At 38.3% G+C, this 19,595-nt stretch overlaps 2 protein-coding genes across 7 annotated transcripts in view; one reads left to right on the top strand and one right to left on the bottom strand.

Annotated features, from left to right (window-relative positions):
* Window positions 1–19,595, bottom strand: part of ENTHD1 (ENTH domain containing 1) — a 193,937-nt gene that overhangs the window by 37,687 nt on the left and 136,655 nt on the right. For 2 of the 3 annotated variants that reach the window (XM_073000143.2, XM_078376143.1), the window contains exons 1-2: window positions 1,368–1,490; window positions 567–1,014 (exon numbers count right to left, since the gene is read on the bottom strand). In XM_073000143.2, coding sequence (XP_072856244.2) covers window positions 567–915 — 349 coding nt within the window. In that variant the 5' untranslated portion in view covers window positions 916–1,014; window positions 1,368–1,490. Of the gene's footprint in view, window positions 1–566; window positions 1,015–1,367; window positions 1,491–19,595 lie in introns of those variants that run through there. The other variant, XM_073000141.2, reaches the window with a different exon arrangement.
* The window catches only part of GRAP2 (GRB2 related adaptor protein 2), a 69,826-nt gene continuing 58,024 nt past the window's right edge, over window positions 7,794–19,595 (top strand). For 2 of the 4 annotated variants that reach the window (XM_078376144.1, XM_078376146.1), the window contains exon 1: window positions 7,799–7,946. The gene's annotated coding sequence lies outside the window, so the exon portion shown is untranslated. Of the gene's footprint in view, window positions 7,947–19,595 lie in introns of all 4 variants that reach the window. The other 2 variants (XM_020787809.3, XM_073000146.2) reach the window with 2 other exon arrangements.

Below are 19,595 nucleotides of genomic sequence, written 5' to 3'. Positions count from 1 at the left end.
ACCATAAAGAAGACTGACCGCTGAAGAATTGATGCTTTTGAATTGTGGTGCTGGAGGAGACTCTTGAGAATCCGCTGGACTGCAAGGAGAACAACCCTATCCATTTTGAAGGAAATCAACCCTGAGTGCTCACTGGAAGGACAGATCCTGAAGCTCAGGCTCCAATACTTTGGCCATCTCATGAGAAGAGAAGACTCCCTGGAAAAGACCCTGATGTTGGGAAAGTGTGAAGGCAAGAGGAGAAGGGGACGACAGAGGACGAGATGATTGGACAGTATCATCGAAGCTACCAACATGAATTTTACCAAATCTGGGAGTCAGTGGAAGATAGGAGGGCCTGGTCTGCTCTGGTCCATGGGGTCATGAAGAGTCGGACATGATTAACAACTAAAGAACAACAACTGAACTATGGCCTTACACCATGTATAATTGTAGTAGTTTGCTTCAGAACTTCTAATCCCTGAAGAATTTTATCACTACTTCCCTCCACACCCTTAAGCTTCAGGAGGTACACAAACAGGCACAAGCAGCAATTCAGTTGACTCCTTGAACACTTTTAGTCTTACCTTGATCCTTCCCAGCGTCATCTAAATGATGGAAGTCCTTTAACACATGAATGTTAAAGAAACCTTCCTGACAAAGTTGTATGACTTTCTTTGATCCATTCTTGAGGAGATAATCTAACAGGGTGAGGGACTTGTACACATGCCTCCAGTTTTTTCCATGGTCATTCATTCTATGCCAGATCATGTTCATAATCTCAGAAAGAGAAACTGCATTGTATGTCAGGTCACTTATGTCCAGCATCAGAGAACTAGAAGGACCCCAAGGGTCATTAGAAGTTGCTTCTCTTACTTTTATTTCTGCTTCAGAATAGTTTTTTACAAAATTCTTCACATGCCTCCTGAGTGCCATGAATGTGGCAAGCAGTGTCTCACTTTACTAATTTAAAGATAAATGCTGCATGTTTTTTCCTGTGATTTTTCTCTCTCCTTCCATTCTCTCATTGGGATTCTAAAAATAAAACAAAAGACATTTACTATTATACTTCTCAGCATTTTGAAAGAAGACAATCTGATATTAAATAATTACTTTCTTTTTCAATAAGAACACCAATAGGAACTTTTAGGAAAATACTAGTGAAAATTATGATGTGTGAAAAGGGCATGATGTTATTGAAATTATGTTGATCTTGATTCTAGTTATGACTTTGCTATTAAGTCAATCAGATTTAATCTACCAGACAATTTCTCTGTTGCTCATTGTTCTGGTTTGTACTGTATAAGGTCATTCATAACACCTTACATGTGCAAAATACCATTTGAACAAAAATTGCAGAAATCTAAAAAGGCAATGCCTATTATTACCTTCCTGCTATAGATGCATATATCTGTGACCCATGGTCTGTGCAGTGCCTTGATGTGGTTGCTGGGAACGCAGGTTATCCCACAGGCCATGATGTAGGGGACTATGTTGGGGGCAAGGAGACTCCCACCTCTGTTGTGAATTCCTCTCATTCATGGTGTCTATGATCATAAAGAGCTAAGAAGTCTGAATCCAACAACACACATACAGTATATGTATCAGCACTAATAGATTCTGAAAGCAGTAGTTTGCAAGTCTATTTACAATTATGGTATGGAGACAATTATGGGCCAGCATTAGCCATTCTTTCCAGGATTCTCTCCTCATGGCAAGTTAAGGTTTACAAAAGAGAAAAGGGAGCAGAGTATCAAAATGGCAGGGGGGTGAAAGCATGCGCGTCTGCAGTATGTTCTAGCAGATCAAAAACATGATGTTCTGAACTGAATGAATATTCTGCAAGCAACTTTACTATACGTTAGGTGAATTACTAATCTGTACAGCAGTTTCCTGTTTCAAAAATTTATTGGTGACTGCTCTTCTTTGTTAATAAAAAGCAATACTTTGGGCATATGCAAGAAGAAGAAAATTAAAAAATTAAAATTAAGGTCTAGGAATTATCTTATTGCAAATTAACATAGTAAAGACAGAGTAGAGACCATTTTATTAATCTGCGAAAAGATAAATATAGCATTTCTAATCATCTTACATCCTGACAGAATCTACTATACAGAGGAAAAAGAGACAAAGAAAACCAAATCCATTTGCCTGGTGGATATTGGAGAAGAATGGAAAAAGTGTTTCTGCAGATTAACTTGACTCTTTGAGAGTCACAGTTGGTGTTAGCAACTTAGGATGCATGTTAGCTGCCGCAGTGATGTCAGAAGAGTTTAACAGCTTTCCAAACAGCAGAAAATACTGTTAACTTCCTCCTCCAAAATTTATGAAATTTTCCTTATTCCCCTCCCCCCACCCCCACGCTTTCTTTTAGTCTGCATCAGGATGGGTAGGTCTCATTCTATGTTATTCTTCACTGAATCACTAGATAACCTTCCTATGGTCATATCTCCATTTCAAACTCTGACATACACTAGACAATCGTGGTGGTATTTTCAGATATTAAATAATTCCTGGCCCCCATTCTGTGGCTCCCAAAGCCTTCCCCAGGATGAAGGAGATGATCCCTGGAATTGGGAGAGGGGTACAGGAAGCTTTAATTCCTCCCAGATTCTGCTGTTGATTACATCATCTGAGCTGCCTGATGTAAAGTTGCAAAACAGGATTCCAGCCATAATGTTTCCTCAGTTTTCACATGCACAAATGGCAATATAGTAAAATTCCTAACAGAAAACGAGTTTCTTTCCCATCTCATGTAACTCTGTATGCTAACATTGACTGCTATCATCAGTTCCGATTAAATGTGTTTTAAATGTAAGACAAAATATTAACCTGAAATAAAAGGAATAAAAAGTTGCCTTTCTAATTTTTGGAAATGTAAGAATTATCCTTGTTCGAGGAATGTACATCCTCAAGTAAGATAGAGAAGATAGTTATCTAAGATTCTGCAGAAACTAAAATCACAGATACTAAAAAGCAAATTAAAAAATCTTACTAGGTGGGCTTTGCACTTTTTATCTCTTGCCAATTCTCTCTTGTTTTGTATTTCAAATGCAGCCAACTTTATCTGTATTCTTCACGAAAAGAATTTTTTTTATTTTATACTGTGTTTCAATGAATCTACAGTATTAAAATTTCAGTCAAAGGATTTGTTCTTGCCTTTGAATGCATCATTCTGTTTTCAAGAAAAGCCTACTGTGACATTGCTTATACAGCAGCAAATATTGATCTGGTTTTTCAAAAGTTGCAGATAACTGTATTGGAACAATAGCTTGCTGTTGTCTGGCAACAAAACTCTACATGGCTGTATCATTTAATCCATACAATACAATAAAATCAATTAAAAATAAAAGAATAAACACAAATAACAGTTACAAATCCACAGCAGCAGTATCATCCAGAAAAATAATTTTACAATACAGTACAGTCCCCTTTCACCAAATACTTGCCAGAATGTTATGGTCTATCTATATCCGAAAATCCAAAACTGAGTATGTCTGCCAGATATCTCTGAGAAGAGAATTTCAAAAACTGGTTTGATTTTCTATAAGGCACTTTTCCTGTACGCTCAGAATCACCCTAACTTGAGTGTCAAAATACTTAGAAGTACAAGATTGTCAAGGAAAATTACAGGCCTGAGCAGAATGGAGTGTATTAATGAGAATCCATAATGATCAGATGTGCTAAAACTGAGTCAGAATGACTCAGCAGAGCTGATGCAACTCATGGATGATGCAATGTGTGATCTGATTGGTCCTGTATATGTATATATGTGTGAATTGTACAGTCAGTTGTATCTTCTTCCTGCTTGAAGATCACTTCTACATGTTATGCTGCCAGACTGCTGTAAATACTGTTGTAAATACACGTTGCTGAAGGAAACGCTGCTGGACTGTGTGAGAGTTATTTCTGGACTGCCTGGACTGCGAATCACTCTGCTAAAACCCGCGATTTGCGTTAAGAAACGCTGACAAAGATAATTATTATTTTAGACATCCTTATACATGTTATCCCGTGTCAAATGGTAGAATCTACCCACACTTTTACATTTATGCCATTTTACAGAAGCATTGCTGTCAAATGACTGTGTTGCCATACTATCATAGAATAATGGACTTATTCAACTCCCAACCAGTGTAAAGGTGTGCCATTGGACACCAAGACCAAGTTCATCTACCCTCTTGTATTTCTGAACACCATGTAGGGGAGTGAAAGCTGGACAGTTAAGAAAGATTACAGGGAAAAAAAACTGATTAATTTGAAATATCGTGCTGGAGTAGAGCTTTGCGGATACCCTGGATTGCCAGAAAAACAAAAGTGAGTCCTAGATCAAATCAAGCCTGTACTTTGGGGGGAGGCAAAAATGTTGAAACTGAGACTGTCCTATACTGGGCATATCCTAGGAAGGCAGGATTCTCTGGAAAAGGCAATAGTGCTGGAAAAGGAGGAAGGCAGCAGGAAAACCGGAAGAATAAATATGAGATGGAGTGACTCCTTAAAAGAGACCACAGGCTTGAGTCTGCAAAAGCTGAGCAAGGTAGCTGAGGACAGCACAGTTTGGGGATCACTTATTCATATGATCACCATTGGTTTAATGTGACTTGACAGCACATAACAAGAACAATAAGGCCATCAAGTCCAACTTCTTGCACAGTATTATGTTATATACTGACTGACTGAGATGGTTTATGGGTCAAGAGAGCCCTATAAAAACAAATTACAGCTGGCTGTTGAAAATCAAAACAGTTTGGGAATGGCCCCAGAAAACGTTGTATTTATTCGCTTTATAAACCTTGTGGCACATAGACAAAATATTAAATATGACAATACACACCCTGAAAAAATACAAATGCCACCCTCTCCTGAGCTGTCTCCATGCTACTAATCATGGCCCTATTAACTTTACTGTATTGAACTCTCAACCAGATGAAGAACTTGGCTGTGGCAGTTAAGACATCATTCCTCTGGCTGCATTCCAAACTGCCATCCATCATGTGCAGAGGTCACCCCCTTCCACCCATCCTCCAATGAGATTCATGATTCTTTTGTCCCAAGGCTTTTCTTGTTTCAAATACAAACTGTGGTCCACAGTTTCTGACTGCCCCTCATCTCGCATCACCTTCTATGCCTAGCAACGGTGGCCAACTGGAACTTTTTAATGTTATAATGTTCCTCTCCCCCTATTTGTTTGTTTGCTTAAACTTATTTAATAGTATGATTAATTGTATGAATAGTTAATAACAATTATTTTTCAAGGCTGGCTGTTTCTGTCTTTGTTTTATTACAGAGATTTTTACATCACTCATTCCTCATCCATTGACATCCAAATTCATTATAAAAATGTTGCAGAGTTTTGAATTTCAGAGTTTTGGAATTTTTGAATTTATTTGTGGCTATGCAGTAGAAGTACAGAAGTATGAGAATAGCTATAGTTTCCTCAGAAGCTACTCTAAAAAGCAGCCTAAAATGGCAAAACTAAAATAACGTATTTTAAAACTCCAACGAATTTAAATGCCTTAAATGGTTCCCATAAAGTGCACATATTTCTGGGTAGTTTTCGCCAATAGGACACCTATAAGGCTCTCTGTCTCAGGTCAGATGGTAGGGGCATACAAAACAGGATTGTAACTGGATGTCCCTTTTTAACCTGCAGAGCTCATGTGGTTATAAGAGTGTCCTGACAAGATGAAACTTACAGAATTGTGAATTTCTGGTAAAAATCAATTCGCTGTATAGTAGAGGTACAGACTGACAGAGGATAATAGCTTCCAGTTCCCCAGAGTCCACCCCTTTCTCATTAACTGGCATTTTAAATTTCAGTAACTAAATCTGAGAGATTTATAGGAGAAAGCATAAAAAACATTTCATTGCTTATAGTTGCTTGAAATCACAGGCTTGTGTTTGTTGCTTTTTTTACTGCACATATACAGACAACTAAATGAACAGATCAACAGCAAACATCTAACTGCCACCAACAGATTAAAAAGAGGGAGAAAACAGCAGAGGCAGGTCTCTCTTTGAATTCAAAGGCTGGAAGGAATGTCCATCCCAGCCACACAATCTACAGATAGCATGTGAAGTTGCAAATAAAACTTCAAAAGAAACGGCATCTCTATGTAAAGAAAAACCGTTTGGCCTCTCACATTTTTCACTGTCCTTTGTGAAAGACATGCAAACTCCACAAGAACCTAAAAATGAAGTGAGAATCACAATTGGATACAAGCTTCACCAAATGCAATCTAGGCATTTGGCATAAAATGCTTTTCACCCTAAAAAAAATCTGAGTTATAAAACAGCATACTCAATAATGTACATTCTCTTGATACGGAAGATTCCAGAATCCATATTGGGACAACACCTTTGTGAGGTAAACTCGAGCATCACCTAAAAAATAAGCAAGCTTTTTTGATCTCTAAACCTTTTCAGTCAATCAAGATGTTGCCTGGGAGGGAGGAGTCTGGTTTTGTGTTGAGATCATGAAGTCTGCAGAGTTAATTGTACAAAGAAATGTGGAAGACATTCAGAATTATGAATTATTTGAGAAATAATCTGAATTATTTCAGACATTCAGATTACACTCATGATGTCTTCATGATGTGAAGGTTTTAGGTTCTAGTTGGGACTGTTCTTCAGACTGGTGAGATGAAGGAACAAACAAAAACTGGTTGAACTAGTTCTGAAAATAAGCAATCCAGCTATAGCCTCCTATTTGGGATTATAAAATAAAACTAATAATAATTATGTCTATTCTTTATGGTGGAGTGTCTCTTTCTGTCTTAGAAAAAAAAATCTGCTATTCAACAGGATGTGATTAGAGTCTCAATGAGCGTGTGATCAGAGAGGCATTTGTCCTGCTCTTTGGTTTGTTGCAGTGATGCACTCCTTTTTCTGTTGATGGGATAAAATAATTACTAAAATGAACCAATTCATCCCCAGAGCATTCCTACCTGTTAGGGGCCACTGCCACTGGTGGTGTGGGTTTTTCGGTGCAAGTAATATCACTCTGTTTTGGTTCATTTATAGCACGTGCGATCACTGGGATGAAACCAAAGCTGAGCTTGCTGTTTCTCTTCTGCTTTCAATTTCCCAATTGAAAGCAGAGGAAGAAAGCAAAAGATCTTTTAAAAGTCTATTAGGACATTTCTAATGTGGTATACCACTTAGAATAAAAAAAATTGAGAGCTGGTGGTTTGATTATGTTTTTGTTGTTTTATTGCGGGGGGGGGGGAGGCCAAATAGGGCCACAGGTGGAAGCAAGGATCACACCAAATGGCATACCAGACCCCTACCTGGTCCTTAAGAGACGCCACTTAACAGTGCTGCAGCCCGCTCCATTTGAACTGTGAAGACAAGCCCTAAAGTTATATTTAGACCTTGAAAATGTTGCCTTTTGTGATACAGCTGCTGGAAGGGAGTTTCATGGAGTTGTAGCCCAAAAACTAAAGTTTCCGGACTCTGGATATTTTCTGTCTAAGGGACTCTATTTCTATTAGATTTTGCTGAAATGCAGTAAAACAAAAGGAAATCGGTTCTAAGGAGAGCACAGAACATCTGACAATCCTGCACACGGGACAGTTTCTTAGCCTCACAAGACGGCAAAACCATGTATCACCTCACCGTGAACAGAAAGAAAAAGAAAAGGGGGGGGGGGAACCACTGCAGCTGAACAAAGTCTCACTCCACACCCAGTTGTTGCAAATGTGTTTCTCCATGGCTTGGCTTGTGGTTTTGTTTTCAGCTGTGATTGGCTAAAGGTCTGAGAGAGATGGGAGGGCAAGATGTAAGTGGTGAAAGCTTAAAGTGATTGTGAACAGCTTTCGAATTTGCTTGACAAATCCTTGTCTGAAGGAAAGGACAGAACGGGGTCACCATGTGTACACAACTCCATCATATTTTTACTTCTTGATATATGCAAGTTTAGAACCCAGTAAAGACACACAAATTTTCTGCCCAATCTGCTCTCAAAGGTAAGTGACTAATGCTTGTTTAAATTTATTTACCAACACAGTAAGTTGATACTGCAACAAAATGTTACAGTGTGGAATGTTGCTATTCAGTTTTGCACTCCTTACATTCCACAATTCTGCTCTCCCATAAGGCATTCAGTATTCTGTGACCTTGGGCTACCTTATGGGGTTTTCCCCCACTGACCCTACTTCTGACCCTACTTCTGCACACTTGTGGATTCCCCTACGAAGCATATGGATACTTCCATATAGTTTATCTTTAGTCATGATCTAACCATTATACTGTCAAAATGCAACAGCTGAGTTCATGATGAATATATATATGCACAAAACCATTTTAAGCTATGGATATGCAAAGTTAAATAATGCAAAATTTGGTTGTTGTAGTTTTTTCGGGCTGTTTGGCCGCATTCTTAAGGTTTTCCTTCCTAATGTTTCGCCAGTCTCTGTAGCTGGCATCTTCAGAGGACAGGAGTCAGAACTCTGTGCTCTGGTGCAGTTTGTGGGATAGTTGAGTATTTATAGCTGTGGGATAAGCATGCAAAATTTGCTCATAAGGTTTGGAAACATTGGCTTAACTGATGTTGTCAATTGACATATTTTCATATAAATGTGGGGGTGCTTCAGTCTGGATCATGAACTGACCAGATGACTTATTATTTCTATTAAGTGCCACAGTAGTGAAGACCAAAGAACGGTCTGTTCAGACTTGACCACTAGGATTCTTGATTCATTTATAACTGCAATGTCAAAGCAGTACATGCTTACAGCAACTTCATTGGGATACAGTGTGAGATGCAGATAGTAGGAAACTTCTTTCTAATTCTCTGATGCACACTAATTCTGCTGCCTATAAGAAGATGCTTATATCTTGTGCAACAGGACTGTAATGCCTGTCAGTGAGAAAGCAATTCTCACATGACTGTCAGTGAGAAAGCAATTCAAAGAGGATGCAGACCACTATTATATTTGTAGCGTATTCCTTCCAGTGATTTTAAATGGTTGGTGCTTTAGCCTAACTTTGTTGTGAAAAAAAAATATTTGAGGGGAGTGTAATTTTATTTTCCCATATAAACATAAATGGAAAGCACCTTAAATTATGTTCTTGTGTCATCCAGCAGTTCATCCCATTTCTTCTACCCCAATTTACTGCAAAAGCTCCCTACCACCAGTAGCAGCATTATCATATATTATTTGTCCTTGTTACCATTTGAGGCTGCAACATCTATTGTTTGACAGAATAAATTTAATTCTCTTCTACCCAAACCATTTTATCCTTGGATAATGTGGCCATCCCAGAAATTACTTTGCTGATTTAAAGGCAGCGGAAGGACATCAAACATGGAAATTAGAGGCATAAGCCCCAACATTTATTGAGAATAAAAAGGTTTAAAGTAGCAGTTCAAAGTGTGAGATTCTCAGTCTTAATTTCCTCTTGACCAGACACAAAGACAATCCCAGACATGGGTAATGGCTGGAAGATGCCAAAGACTAATAATGCCAAATGCTTTGACTATACGTCCTCTATTATTAAACCCCATTAAATTATTAAATCCCAGGTACTATTTTTTTTATATCTGTTACGATTATTGCTACTTATCTTTTTCTCTCTCTTCTGGGATTTTTAATGAGTTTAAAACTACTGTTTTAGAAAAAGAAGGGGAAAGAAACACAGCCTTGACACTAACTGCTATTTACGAAACAAGCTTCAAAAGAAAAAAAAAGTTGAACAACAAACAGGGGTCCTAAATCATTTTGGGGTGAGAAATGCAATCTACCAAGCCCCACGCGACTTTATTTTAGACCCCTGTATGGATATTTTTCCATGTAGCTCTGTTTTCTCACGTCTGCTGATGTGGACATGTTCCATGAAACTCATATTAAAATATAGCAGTTAGTCTTAAAGGTACCACATCATCTTTATTTTTTTTCCTTTTATTTTGCTTGCACAGACTAATATGGCCATTACTTCAAAAACAACCTTGACAGTCTATGGAGGTAATAATTTGCTTGGCTAGAGTTCAATAGGGCTTCAAGTCCTAGGCCTTACAGCCATTTAGAAAATTTGTTTATTTTTCACCTCTCCACATAAGATGGACAAAAAGGCAGTTCATAATTTAAAAAATAATTTGAAAAAGGTATGAAGTCAAAACATTAACAAAAAATACTTATTTCTGGTGATGTGGCATATTTTTTTCAGGAGCTTCTCATCATCATCTCCATTCTGTCGAAGTAAAGGGAGGATTTACTATTCTTCTAAATTAATTGCGCTTGAATCCCGTAAACCTGCATTCTCATTACTATGAGCCATTAATGTTGGCAGAACACACATTATATTTTCAGAATCCTTGTCTCCACGCTATGCACCATAATTAAAAGTGAGATAATATTAACATTTTTTTCAGATGTGTGTTTAGCAAGTGACATGAAATGACACATACTACAAATCAATAAGTGATGTGCATAATCAGCCCTTCGTGTCATATTGCTAGTTATTTGTTGTACATTGCACGATATATCTTGGTGTTCTTCAAAACCAACTGTATATTACATCTGACTTGAAAGCTTTGGGTTCTTGATTGGGTACGGAACAAGAATAGCATCTGTTGGCTTGATGAGAGAGAGTGTGCCTGACAGTTCTCCTGGGTATTTCAGCAGCTTTTGGTAACATTGATTGTGCCTCTGAAATGGGACTTGGAGACACTGTTCTGTGGTTGGCTCTAGTCCTTCCTGGACAGATGACTTCAGGAAGGTGGTGATGGGGAGTTCCTATGTGACATTGTGGTTGTTTGCCGGTGGGGTCTTACAGGGCTCTGTGTTCTGTTTCATATTATATGCCATTTATATTAATCTGCTGGGAGCAGTTGTACAGAATTCTGTGACTGAATGCCTCCAGTATTCTAAACCTATGACTGATGTCAATAATGGACTGGATGGGCATGAACAAATGAAAGATTTATATTCCGGACAAGATGGAGGTGCTTCTGGGCAGTCAAAGGGTACAGGCCTTAGCTACATTCCCTCTGAATTATTGTAACATGCTTTATGCGGAGCAGCTTTCAGTGTTCAAAAACTTCATCTGGCCCAAAATGGCTGTGAATTGACTGTTGCCTAGACCTGGTTATATAGCCCCTTTGTAATGACAGGCCTACTGGCTACCTGTTTCCAGGCACAATTCAAAATGATGGTTATCTTGCACAAATATGTGACTTGAATCCAGATATTCTCTCATATAAGCCTACTTGTATTCTCTCATATAAACCTGCCTGGGCTTTGAGATTAGCAGGCAGGGCCCTTCTCTTGGTCCTGCTACCCTCAGAGAGACATCTGGTTAGAATGCAATAATTGCTTTCTTGGTGCTCACCCCACAGTTGTGGAACTGACTTCCAAGAGAGGCTAGACTGCCTCATTCCCTGTTATCCTTCTGCCAGAAGGGGAAACGCCATTACATTCAGGAAGGCTTTTATCAATTGACCAGCTGCCAGGAACTTTTGATGGGCGAGTGATGCAGTTTTTAATTATTATAACTTCAATCAATGTGTTATTAAAACATCTTAATCCAATTGTGTTCTAATATTACATGTTCAATTGTATTTCAATATTATAATGTATTTTCATTTTTACTTGTTTTTTAATCATGTTACGGCCTAACTTGGGAAAAAATAATCTTAGAACTGCAGAGCTGGATAAATGAGTCACCTCATTTGAGGAGTAGCGTTGCCCAGAAGAGACTCTACTTCCAGCACCACCGGGCTGACGTCTTCCCTCTGGCAGCCTGCCTCAGCCTCATGCTCTCCTACAAGTCCTAACAGGAATCACCACGAAAATAAACACGCTCTATGGACACAGCCTGCCCATTTAATGCACTCTCCCATCCCTCAATCTGATGCCCTAACATGAATCTCTTGGCAAGGGCCTTTTCATTCCCCCATCCCTGCTTGCCCTACCTCATCAATTAAAACGCATAGGTTTTTACACTTTGAAACAATAACAGAAAGTATGTCAGTGACTGATACTGCAGTTATTTGTTAGCTCCTGGGCACCAGGATACAACGCAAGCAAGCTGTGTCATAGAAAATAACTTTATGGGTGCCTTTTTAAATTCAGGGCACAAGGATAGTGTGGGGGAAAGATTCACTTTGTCAGGACCTGGAAATCCAGGAGTCCACAGCACAGTCTGCAACAGCAATGGTATGAGGAGGGATGAAGCTGAAGTATAAATCATGCCAGTACCAAAAATCCAGGAGCCATTGCCAAAATATGTGTACACAAAAATCCACTTCACAATTATCCTATGGATCTTTCTGACAGTTTTCTTTGTGATACATTGAATATGATTAAGATCTACTTTTTGAAAATAATTTAAGGTACCTGGTTATCTTACTAAATCAGAAATGAATCAGCAGTGTGTGATGAGCCCTACAGATTTTTATTTTCTGTAGTTTGCTAGTAGCTGTGGCAGATTTCTGTATATATACAATACTGGCACTTATTAAGAACTGCAGCTATTCTACCATGGAGAAACAGCAGTGGAAAGATTTCTAGTAATTTTATCTACTGGAAGTATACTTGAAAGAGAAATAGGCTTTGGGGAGATAATTCATGGTTTAACAAAGGAAAAGGCAACAAAATAAAACACTAAAATTAGTTAAATCTACTTATGAAATGATTACAGCTGCTTTTGACCCATTAGAATTTTTATAAAATCAAAATAGAGAAGATCTTTAGATCTACTTATTTCTACTAAGAGCAAAATGGAGGCTTGCAAAACATGCCAACCAGCCTTTCAGGCACTATTCTTCAGGCTGTATAGTAAATTATAAAAAATAGCAAACAAGTGAGGGGCTTGGGACCAGCATCATAGGAAGGTAGTGTTGATTTCAGTTATTTTTAGCTGAGTGGTAATTTTACTAGTGTTGCGATTTTTTTACACACTTTGTGTTTACATAATTTCAGAAATGTAGAGAGTGTGGTTTCAGAATTAAGATACAAATTTGTATTTCATGACTTTTGAGATTGCATATGCAGAATGGGATCATGACATATGTGTGGGAGAAATTAAAGTTTCTATGGTTACAAATTTATACCATTCCCTCCCTCTCTCCTATGTACAGGACAACTGGGCCCATGTCCAACTGCTGCCAGCCTTAAGTTCTGGCTAAGCGAGTACAGCAAGATAGCACAGAACTATGAACAGCTGAATGTTTATTATCTAGTTATGCTGATTGTCTCCTCTCTTCTTTTTTTCTTGCTCTTGTTTCTATGTTTTCTAATTTAAACACATATGCCATGTCAGCTCCATATAAAACAGAGAACAAATGTGCTTTCACCATACACTTACAAATAGTTATCACTGCAGCAAACTATTCTTGCCATTTATTTTTTTAAAATGAAACAAATACAACAGATGTAGAAGGTTATCTCAACACACTCTGTATGCCAAAATCTCTTCACTGGGAGCATCCTTAGAAGGTTGCTTGCTCCCAGAAGAGTCACTAAGGGCCAAATTGGGTGAGATCTGTACCACCTGCTCACTTAATTTAAAAAAAAAAACTAAATAACTGGCCATAGGAAGAAGCCAAACCAGGACTATGTCATGGGGATTGAAGACTTACACCTTTACCCCTGCTGCTGTTCTGATCCAAATTACTTGCCCCCCTGCCCCAGTGAAACATAACAGAAAGAAACCTCTTACTGGCACCAATAAAAGTGTTTCTCTAACTGTAAACAACAGAGAAGCAATTTCAATAGAGATGGGTTGTGCACGTTTTTTTAATAATCAGTGATATAAGAATAAACTACATTTACAAGAGCTCATAATGTAATACTGAGCAAGTCAAACATCATTCCTTATAGGATCAAATGACATTACCAAAGAAATGCTAACTTGAAAATATTTTTCCATGTTGCTTGTTTGTACTTCAGGATGTGATAAATATACCATCTTTATTATACATCTGTACCAAAGTCTTAATCTTTATGCCAGACTGTGTACACACTACAAAGACACAATCGAGGAAGAAGTCGCCACTGGAGTAGGCCCATTTAATCTATGGAACTTACATTGATATTGACTCACCAAATCCCCACTAATTCAATGGCCTTACTCAAACTACTGGATTTCAGCCACTGTGTAGTTTTACAATCTAGAGGGTGTTCATTACATACAGTTTATGTCCAGTGTCACATGGTTACACATATTAGCTATTACTGAACTTCTGGTGGATGGAGATTTCCACCGTTGCGGTAACATGGGATTGCATTGCTTGCAAAAGTATTACCATTACATGACTGGATGGTGGACTCTCTTCAGGCTTATGGAATGGCAAAGCTTGTGTAAGTGGTGCAATCCTACATTACATTGACAAATCATTTCACTCTACAATTTTGGACATTCTCACTTCAAGTCAGTATTTCCTGTGATTTGTTTTTCCAGAGTGCAAGAGTATGTGTTCATTATTGATAAAATCAGATAATGACACCCATGAATGTTTTTCCTTACAGACTTATATTACTGTAAAAGATAATAATAATAATGTGCCATCAAAACATTTCTGCCTTATGGTGACCTTTTCCAGAGTTTTCTGGGTATAGACTACTTAGAAGTACCCTTCTGCTGGAGGTGCTCTGGGATTGTGCCGTTTGCCCAAGGCTATATAGGCTGGTATTTATCCTAGGAAGTAATATATCACCTTGAAAAAACTGGAAGGCCACCTAATTATCATTTCACCTAGTTTATTTATCTACTAAGCTTCATCTTTAACCCTACGACAGTTTGTCTTTGTTATTCAAGAATTACTTTCATATTTATACAGAGAACCAAATAAAACATGTTTTAAAATTATCATTGCAGACAGGGCATTATTGCCATTGATGGATAAGGTCTGGAATCATTTAAAAACATAGACTCAATTACTTGTCTTCATTTCCTCAGTCATAAAGCAACAGACACTGTCAATTTTATTTTTCTTTATAACTATGAATGCATGTCATTTTTCATTATAGCCATTTTATTTTTCTTTATAATCATGTACTGAAGTCAATAGGGACATTGTTGGAACTGACAGCAAGAGCAACATGATTTAGGTAAAAGCATCTCTATAATATAAGATGTGCTCTGTTTCTTTTAAATGTGTTTTTAGCATTGCTTTTATTTACTGTTTTTAATATACTTACTTAATTCCTTTTTCATATTTGTATTCTTGTTTAATTCTCTTTAAAATATTTGTATACTTCCTGTTTTTAACTTTTAAATATTGTCTTTTTAACGATGTAAGCTGCCTTCGGTCCATTTGGGGAGAAAGATGGGTTAAAAATATTTTAATTAAATAAAGTAAAATAAACAAAATGAGACTCTAAGAGCAGCCTTAATTTTGGAGTTATTCCCGATCTACTGCTAGGAAGTTATTTGCATTGACTTTGACAAATTTGCACGTCCTTTGTTGTCACCTAGCAACAGCCATTTTATAAGGCTTCAGCAGGGGTGTAAGATGGGAAGCAGGACCACTCCATCAACTCTGCTGAGAGAGCAGTTCATTTTCATGCCTCTTCTGAACGGTTTCCATCCCAACTGGTTCCTGATAATATCTTATTCTGAAAGGGGGGAAAGGTCTATTTTGGCCTGAAACAGAGCTGGACGGGGGACTACGTAAACATTACATTAAAATGGCTAATTATATCTCCCAAGGCTGATTGCTTTTTGGTGTCATACCTAAAATTTGGGATGTTGACGGTACGGCACCCCAGGGTCCAGAAAGCAAAATGATTCCCATACTCCAAGAAGTTGCTGGCCCCTCTTTGTGACAATTAAAAGAATGCATTTATTAATATTTGTGAAATACTGTAATTGGGAGGAAAAAGAGTCCATCTAATGTTCCCTACTCCATGTCTTGGGGTTTTTGGCTCAAAATGTCCATAGTATGGATTTAAAGCATAGATGAGAAGCTGTCTTCTCAGAAGCATTTCTCAGAATTAAAACTACAATGTAACTGAAGCTGTCACACTCCACTTCCTTGGGAGAGATCGCAATCCTGCATAGAGTTTCAGCTTAAGAAGGGAAAGGCCAGGTTCAAATTGCTTCTCAGCCATAAAGCTCACTGGGGCAACCTGCATCAGTCAATACCTCTAATTTTAACTTGCCTCAAGTAGGTTTTTAATTAGGAGAGGGTGACTGCATTCTACTTCGAGCTCCTGGAAAAAAGGCAGGTAATAAATGAAATACATAAATGAAATAAATAAATGCATGGAACTGACTAGTTGAAGCTGCCTATGTAATACCCAATATTCTGATCTACTAAGTGCCTGAAAGATTTGCAGTGAATCCTCCTCACCCCAGTCCAGTAAAAACAAAACAAAACCCAATAGCCCAAAGGTAAAGTGCTTTTATCTACACTATACAGCTAGACATATGTTGTGCTGCAAACCTAATGAGATGCAAGATGACTATTTGCAATAGGAGTTCAAAGACTTCTGTAAACATTTATCAATATAGCACTTCAATGTTCAGCTAAAAGATGATACTTTAAACTTCCAGGGCTTAACCCTAACCACCTTTTAAACAATCTCCACTGCAATGTACGTGCCAGATGAACTTCTTTAGTTCATCTGCATTATTACATTTCTTTTTGCGCACTGAGATAATAATAACTGACATGTTTTATGAATTAACAGGTGAAAGACTTTTGCCATAATTTATGCCATGTAAGGCTGATTATGCCATTAGCAGTGGCAATTTTTTGAAAATTAAACCTTTCTGACTTCTCTTCTGAAGCTCCCTGTATGTGTGTTCTGCACAGTTTCCACGACCAAACAGAGATTTGAGCCCTCTTTTCCAGTCCTGTTCCAGTATTCTATCCACTACATCAGTGGTCCCCAACCTTGGGCCTCCAGATGTTCTTGGCCTTTAACTCCCAGAAATCCTGGCCAGAACAGTTGATGGTGAAGGCTTCTGGGAGTTGTAGTCCAAGAACATCTGGAGGCCCAGGGTTGGGGACCACTGCACTACATCACACTGAGAATCTTCTCAAGACTCCCAGATAATCTTTCTTCATCAGGAATAGAGATGGGCACAAACCTTAGTTTGGAGGTTCATGTCGGTTTCTATGGGCCTTCCCCTGCCTCTCTGACCGATTCCACACTCACTAGTTAGAGCACAATCCTCTCCTCCTCCTTTTCAGCTGTTCAGTCAATCTCCAGCGGGAGCATGGGATTACCTGTCCTGCCTCCTTGTCTGAGCGGGCAATCAGCCAAGGAGGTGGGGGGGAAGGGAATGCACCTGTAGTGCTGCACATAGGAACTGGCATGAACCTCCGAACCAAGATTCATGCCCATCTCTAATCAAGAACCTATGGAAGAGGTGGAATGCAAAGAGGAGACTTTAATTACATTCCTGGGATGAATTGACTTTGTTTAGTAAAGAGATAGCTGTATACTTGTGAGAATATCAGAGATTATTAAACACTTAATTTTCCTTATTTTTGTGAAAACATACTGTGAAAATTGAGATTTTATGCACTGTTGACATTATGGTAAGTAATTTAATGGATTTTACCACTGATGGGGAGGTCGTTGTTTGAACTGTGTTGGGTATTTCCTTCTGGGCTATAAATAGTTCATAGCGGCACCTGCAGCTTTTTATTTCCTCATTCAAATACATTTAATACATTGACTATTTGAAATTTGTTGGTAGTTGTAACTAATGAATATATTCCTGCATTTTGCATGTTAAATAACATATTAAAAACAATTGAAATCTTGGCCCAGTTTTTTTGTATGAGACAAAAAGTGCCTTTTCCAAAGTGCCTAAGCAGACACGTAAGTTCGAAAGAATTCTTCTTGTACCCAGCATACAAAGGGACAGAATGAGAGAAAAGGCAGAAAAGATAATGGCGGACTGTGAATAACTAGGGAGAAAAATGAGGCAGCTGCACCTCATTAGATGAAGCACATGGCTATAATATAACATCTTTCAAAATGCTGAGGAGAATATAAAGTTCATCCAGGTTATTAGTTAGTGAGAGGACAAATTTCTCCATAATTGGAGCTTGCATTTCAGGCAGTGGAGTTCCAGGTCAGACAAAAGGAAGAACATAAGTCCTGAAATCTCCACTGGTGAAAAGGAACAGGTGACCAACTTAAACTTGCAGAAAAAGATGGCATCAGATAGGAGCTGCTTCTGAGCACCCTGTGCAGGTTCAGTAATCTGTACCATTGTCCTCTCTTTCCTATTAAGGGCTATACGCTGCTGGAAAGCACACATTTTCCCAGAGAACAGAGGCTTGGGGTCTCATGTGAACAGTGTGTTGGATTTAACCAGCACATTCCCTGTAACCATTAGCTTTTATTACACACAACTGGGGGGGGGAGGGAGTGGATCTTTTCAGGTAATAATGTTCCCATCACAGTGATTGTGAAGTCCACAATTGGAAACAGATGGCCATCCTCCACGGCTAGAGATTAAGGTAGACTGTGAACAACCCTGCTGGATAGGTAGATTCTACATCCACATAGTCTGGACCTGACATCTGATTTTTGTTCACTCAGTTTTTGTGGAAAAACCAGACAATACACAGTTGCTGCAGCAGCCTTGCAGGATGGACTTCCAAAATACTATTGAGGTATTTTAGATGCCATGAATTATAACCAATTACTATTCCTAACTGAAAGAGATCCACTGAATCAATTGCTAAATGATGATTTGACATTTATGCAAATCTGATGGATTCAATGGGTCCACTCTAAGTGGACTACTGATTGGATTTAGGTAGTTCTTGAAGGCTTGGACCATTTTATTGAATTCTGCTTTGTATGCACAGCAGCATTACAGATGAACAGCTTGGTAATTACTCCTTGAATAGCCTTTTATTGCCCCTTAATATCAAATCAGTGACAGCTCATGCCCAAATTTTGTGAGAGAGAGTTACTTCTGTCACAGGGTACCAATGATGTCAATCCCAGTTAATTACTGGTTTCCTTTGATTAATACTGAAAATGCATTATAAAAGAAAGAAAATAGCCATGAAAGGAAGCCAATAATTAAAACATGCACACTATGATAGGAAGAATTGCCATTAAGAACTAATTAGCAGACTTTTCATCATCAGTCCCTCAGCCAGTCTGAAAAAGAAACATTAAAAGGGACAGACTGAGCAGGGAAGGTCCTGTAAGGGACACTTGTTGAACACAATTTACTTCTGAGTAAACCTTATAGAAGGCTCTTAACCATGATGGAGGTTATTGCTGGTGATTACACACATTACTTTATATAGTACTTATATAGTACTATATTAAGTAATGTGTGTAATCACCAGTTTAATTTTACTTCAAGCTGACTAGAGAAAAGCAATGCTTCAACAGCACTAAAGGGTCTTAGAGTGTTATTGGGAGTGGTATTATTAATGTGTTATTAGGAGTGGTATTATTAAGGCAAAAACATGGCTATTGCTATGCATATTCTCCAAGTGTAGGCTTTTTCAGAATAATTCTAGAGTACAGTATACGAATTTCCGGAAAGAAAACAGAACAGAACAGTCGGCAAGTGTAGTAGGAGAAAGGAAGTGTGCCTGAATGAAAAGAATTGGTCTTTCCCCACTGAAATAGCTACATTTAATACCATGGGGAGGGGGGAGTTGAAAGCAGTGTAGCAGAATA

This window comes from Pogona vitticeps, chromosome 5 (assembly GCF_051106095.1).
Source record: "Pogona vitticeps strain Pit_001003342236 chromosome 5, PviZW2.1, whole genome shotgun sequence".
Lineage (NCBI taxonomy): Eukaryota > Metazoa > Chordata > Lepidosauria > Squamata > Agamidae > Pogona > Pogona vitticeps.
The sequence above is the reverse complement of the archived record's forward strand: the minus strand, read 5'-3'. Positions and strand labels throughout refer to the sequence as shown.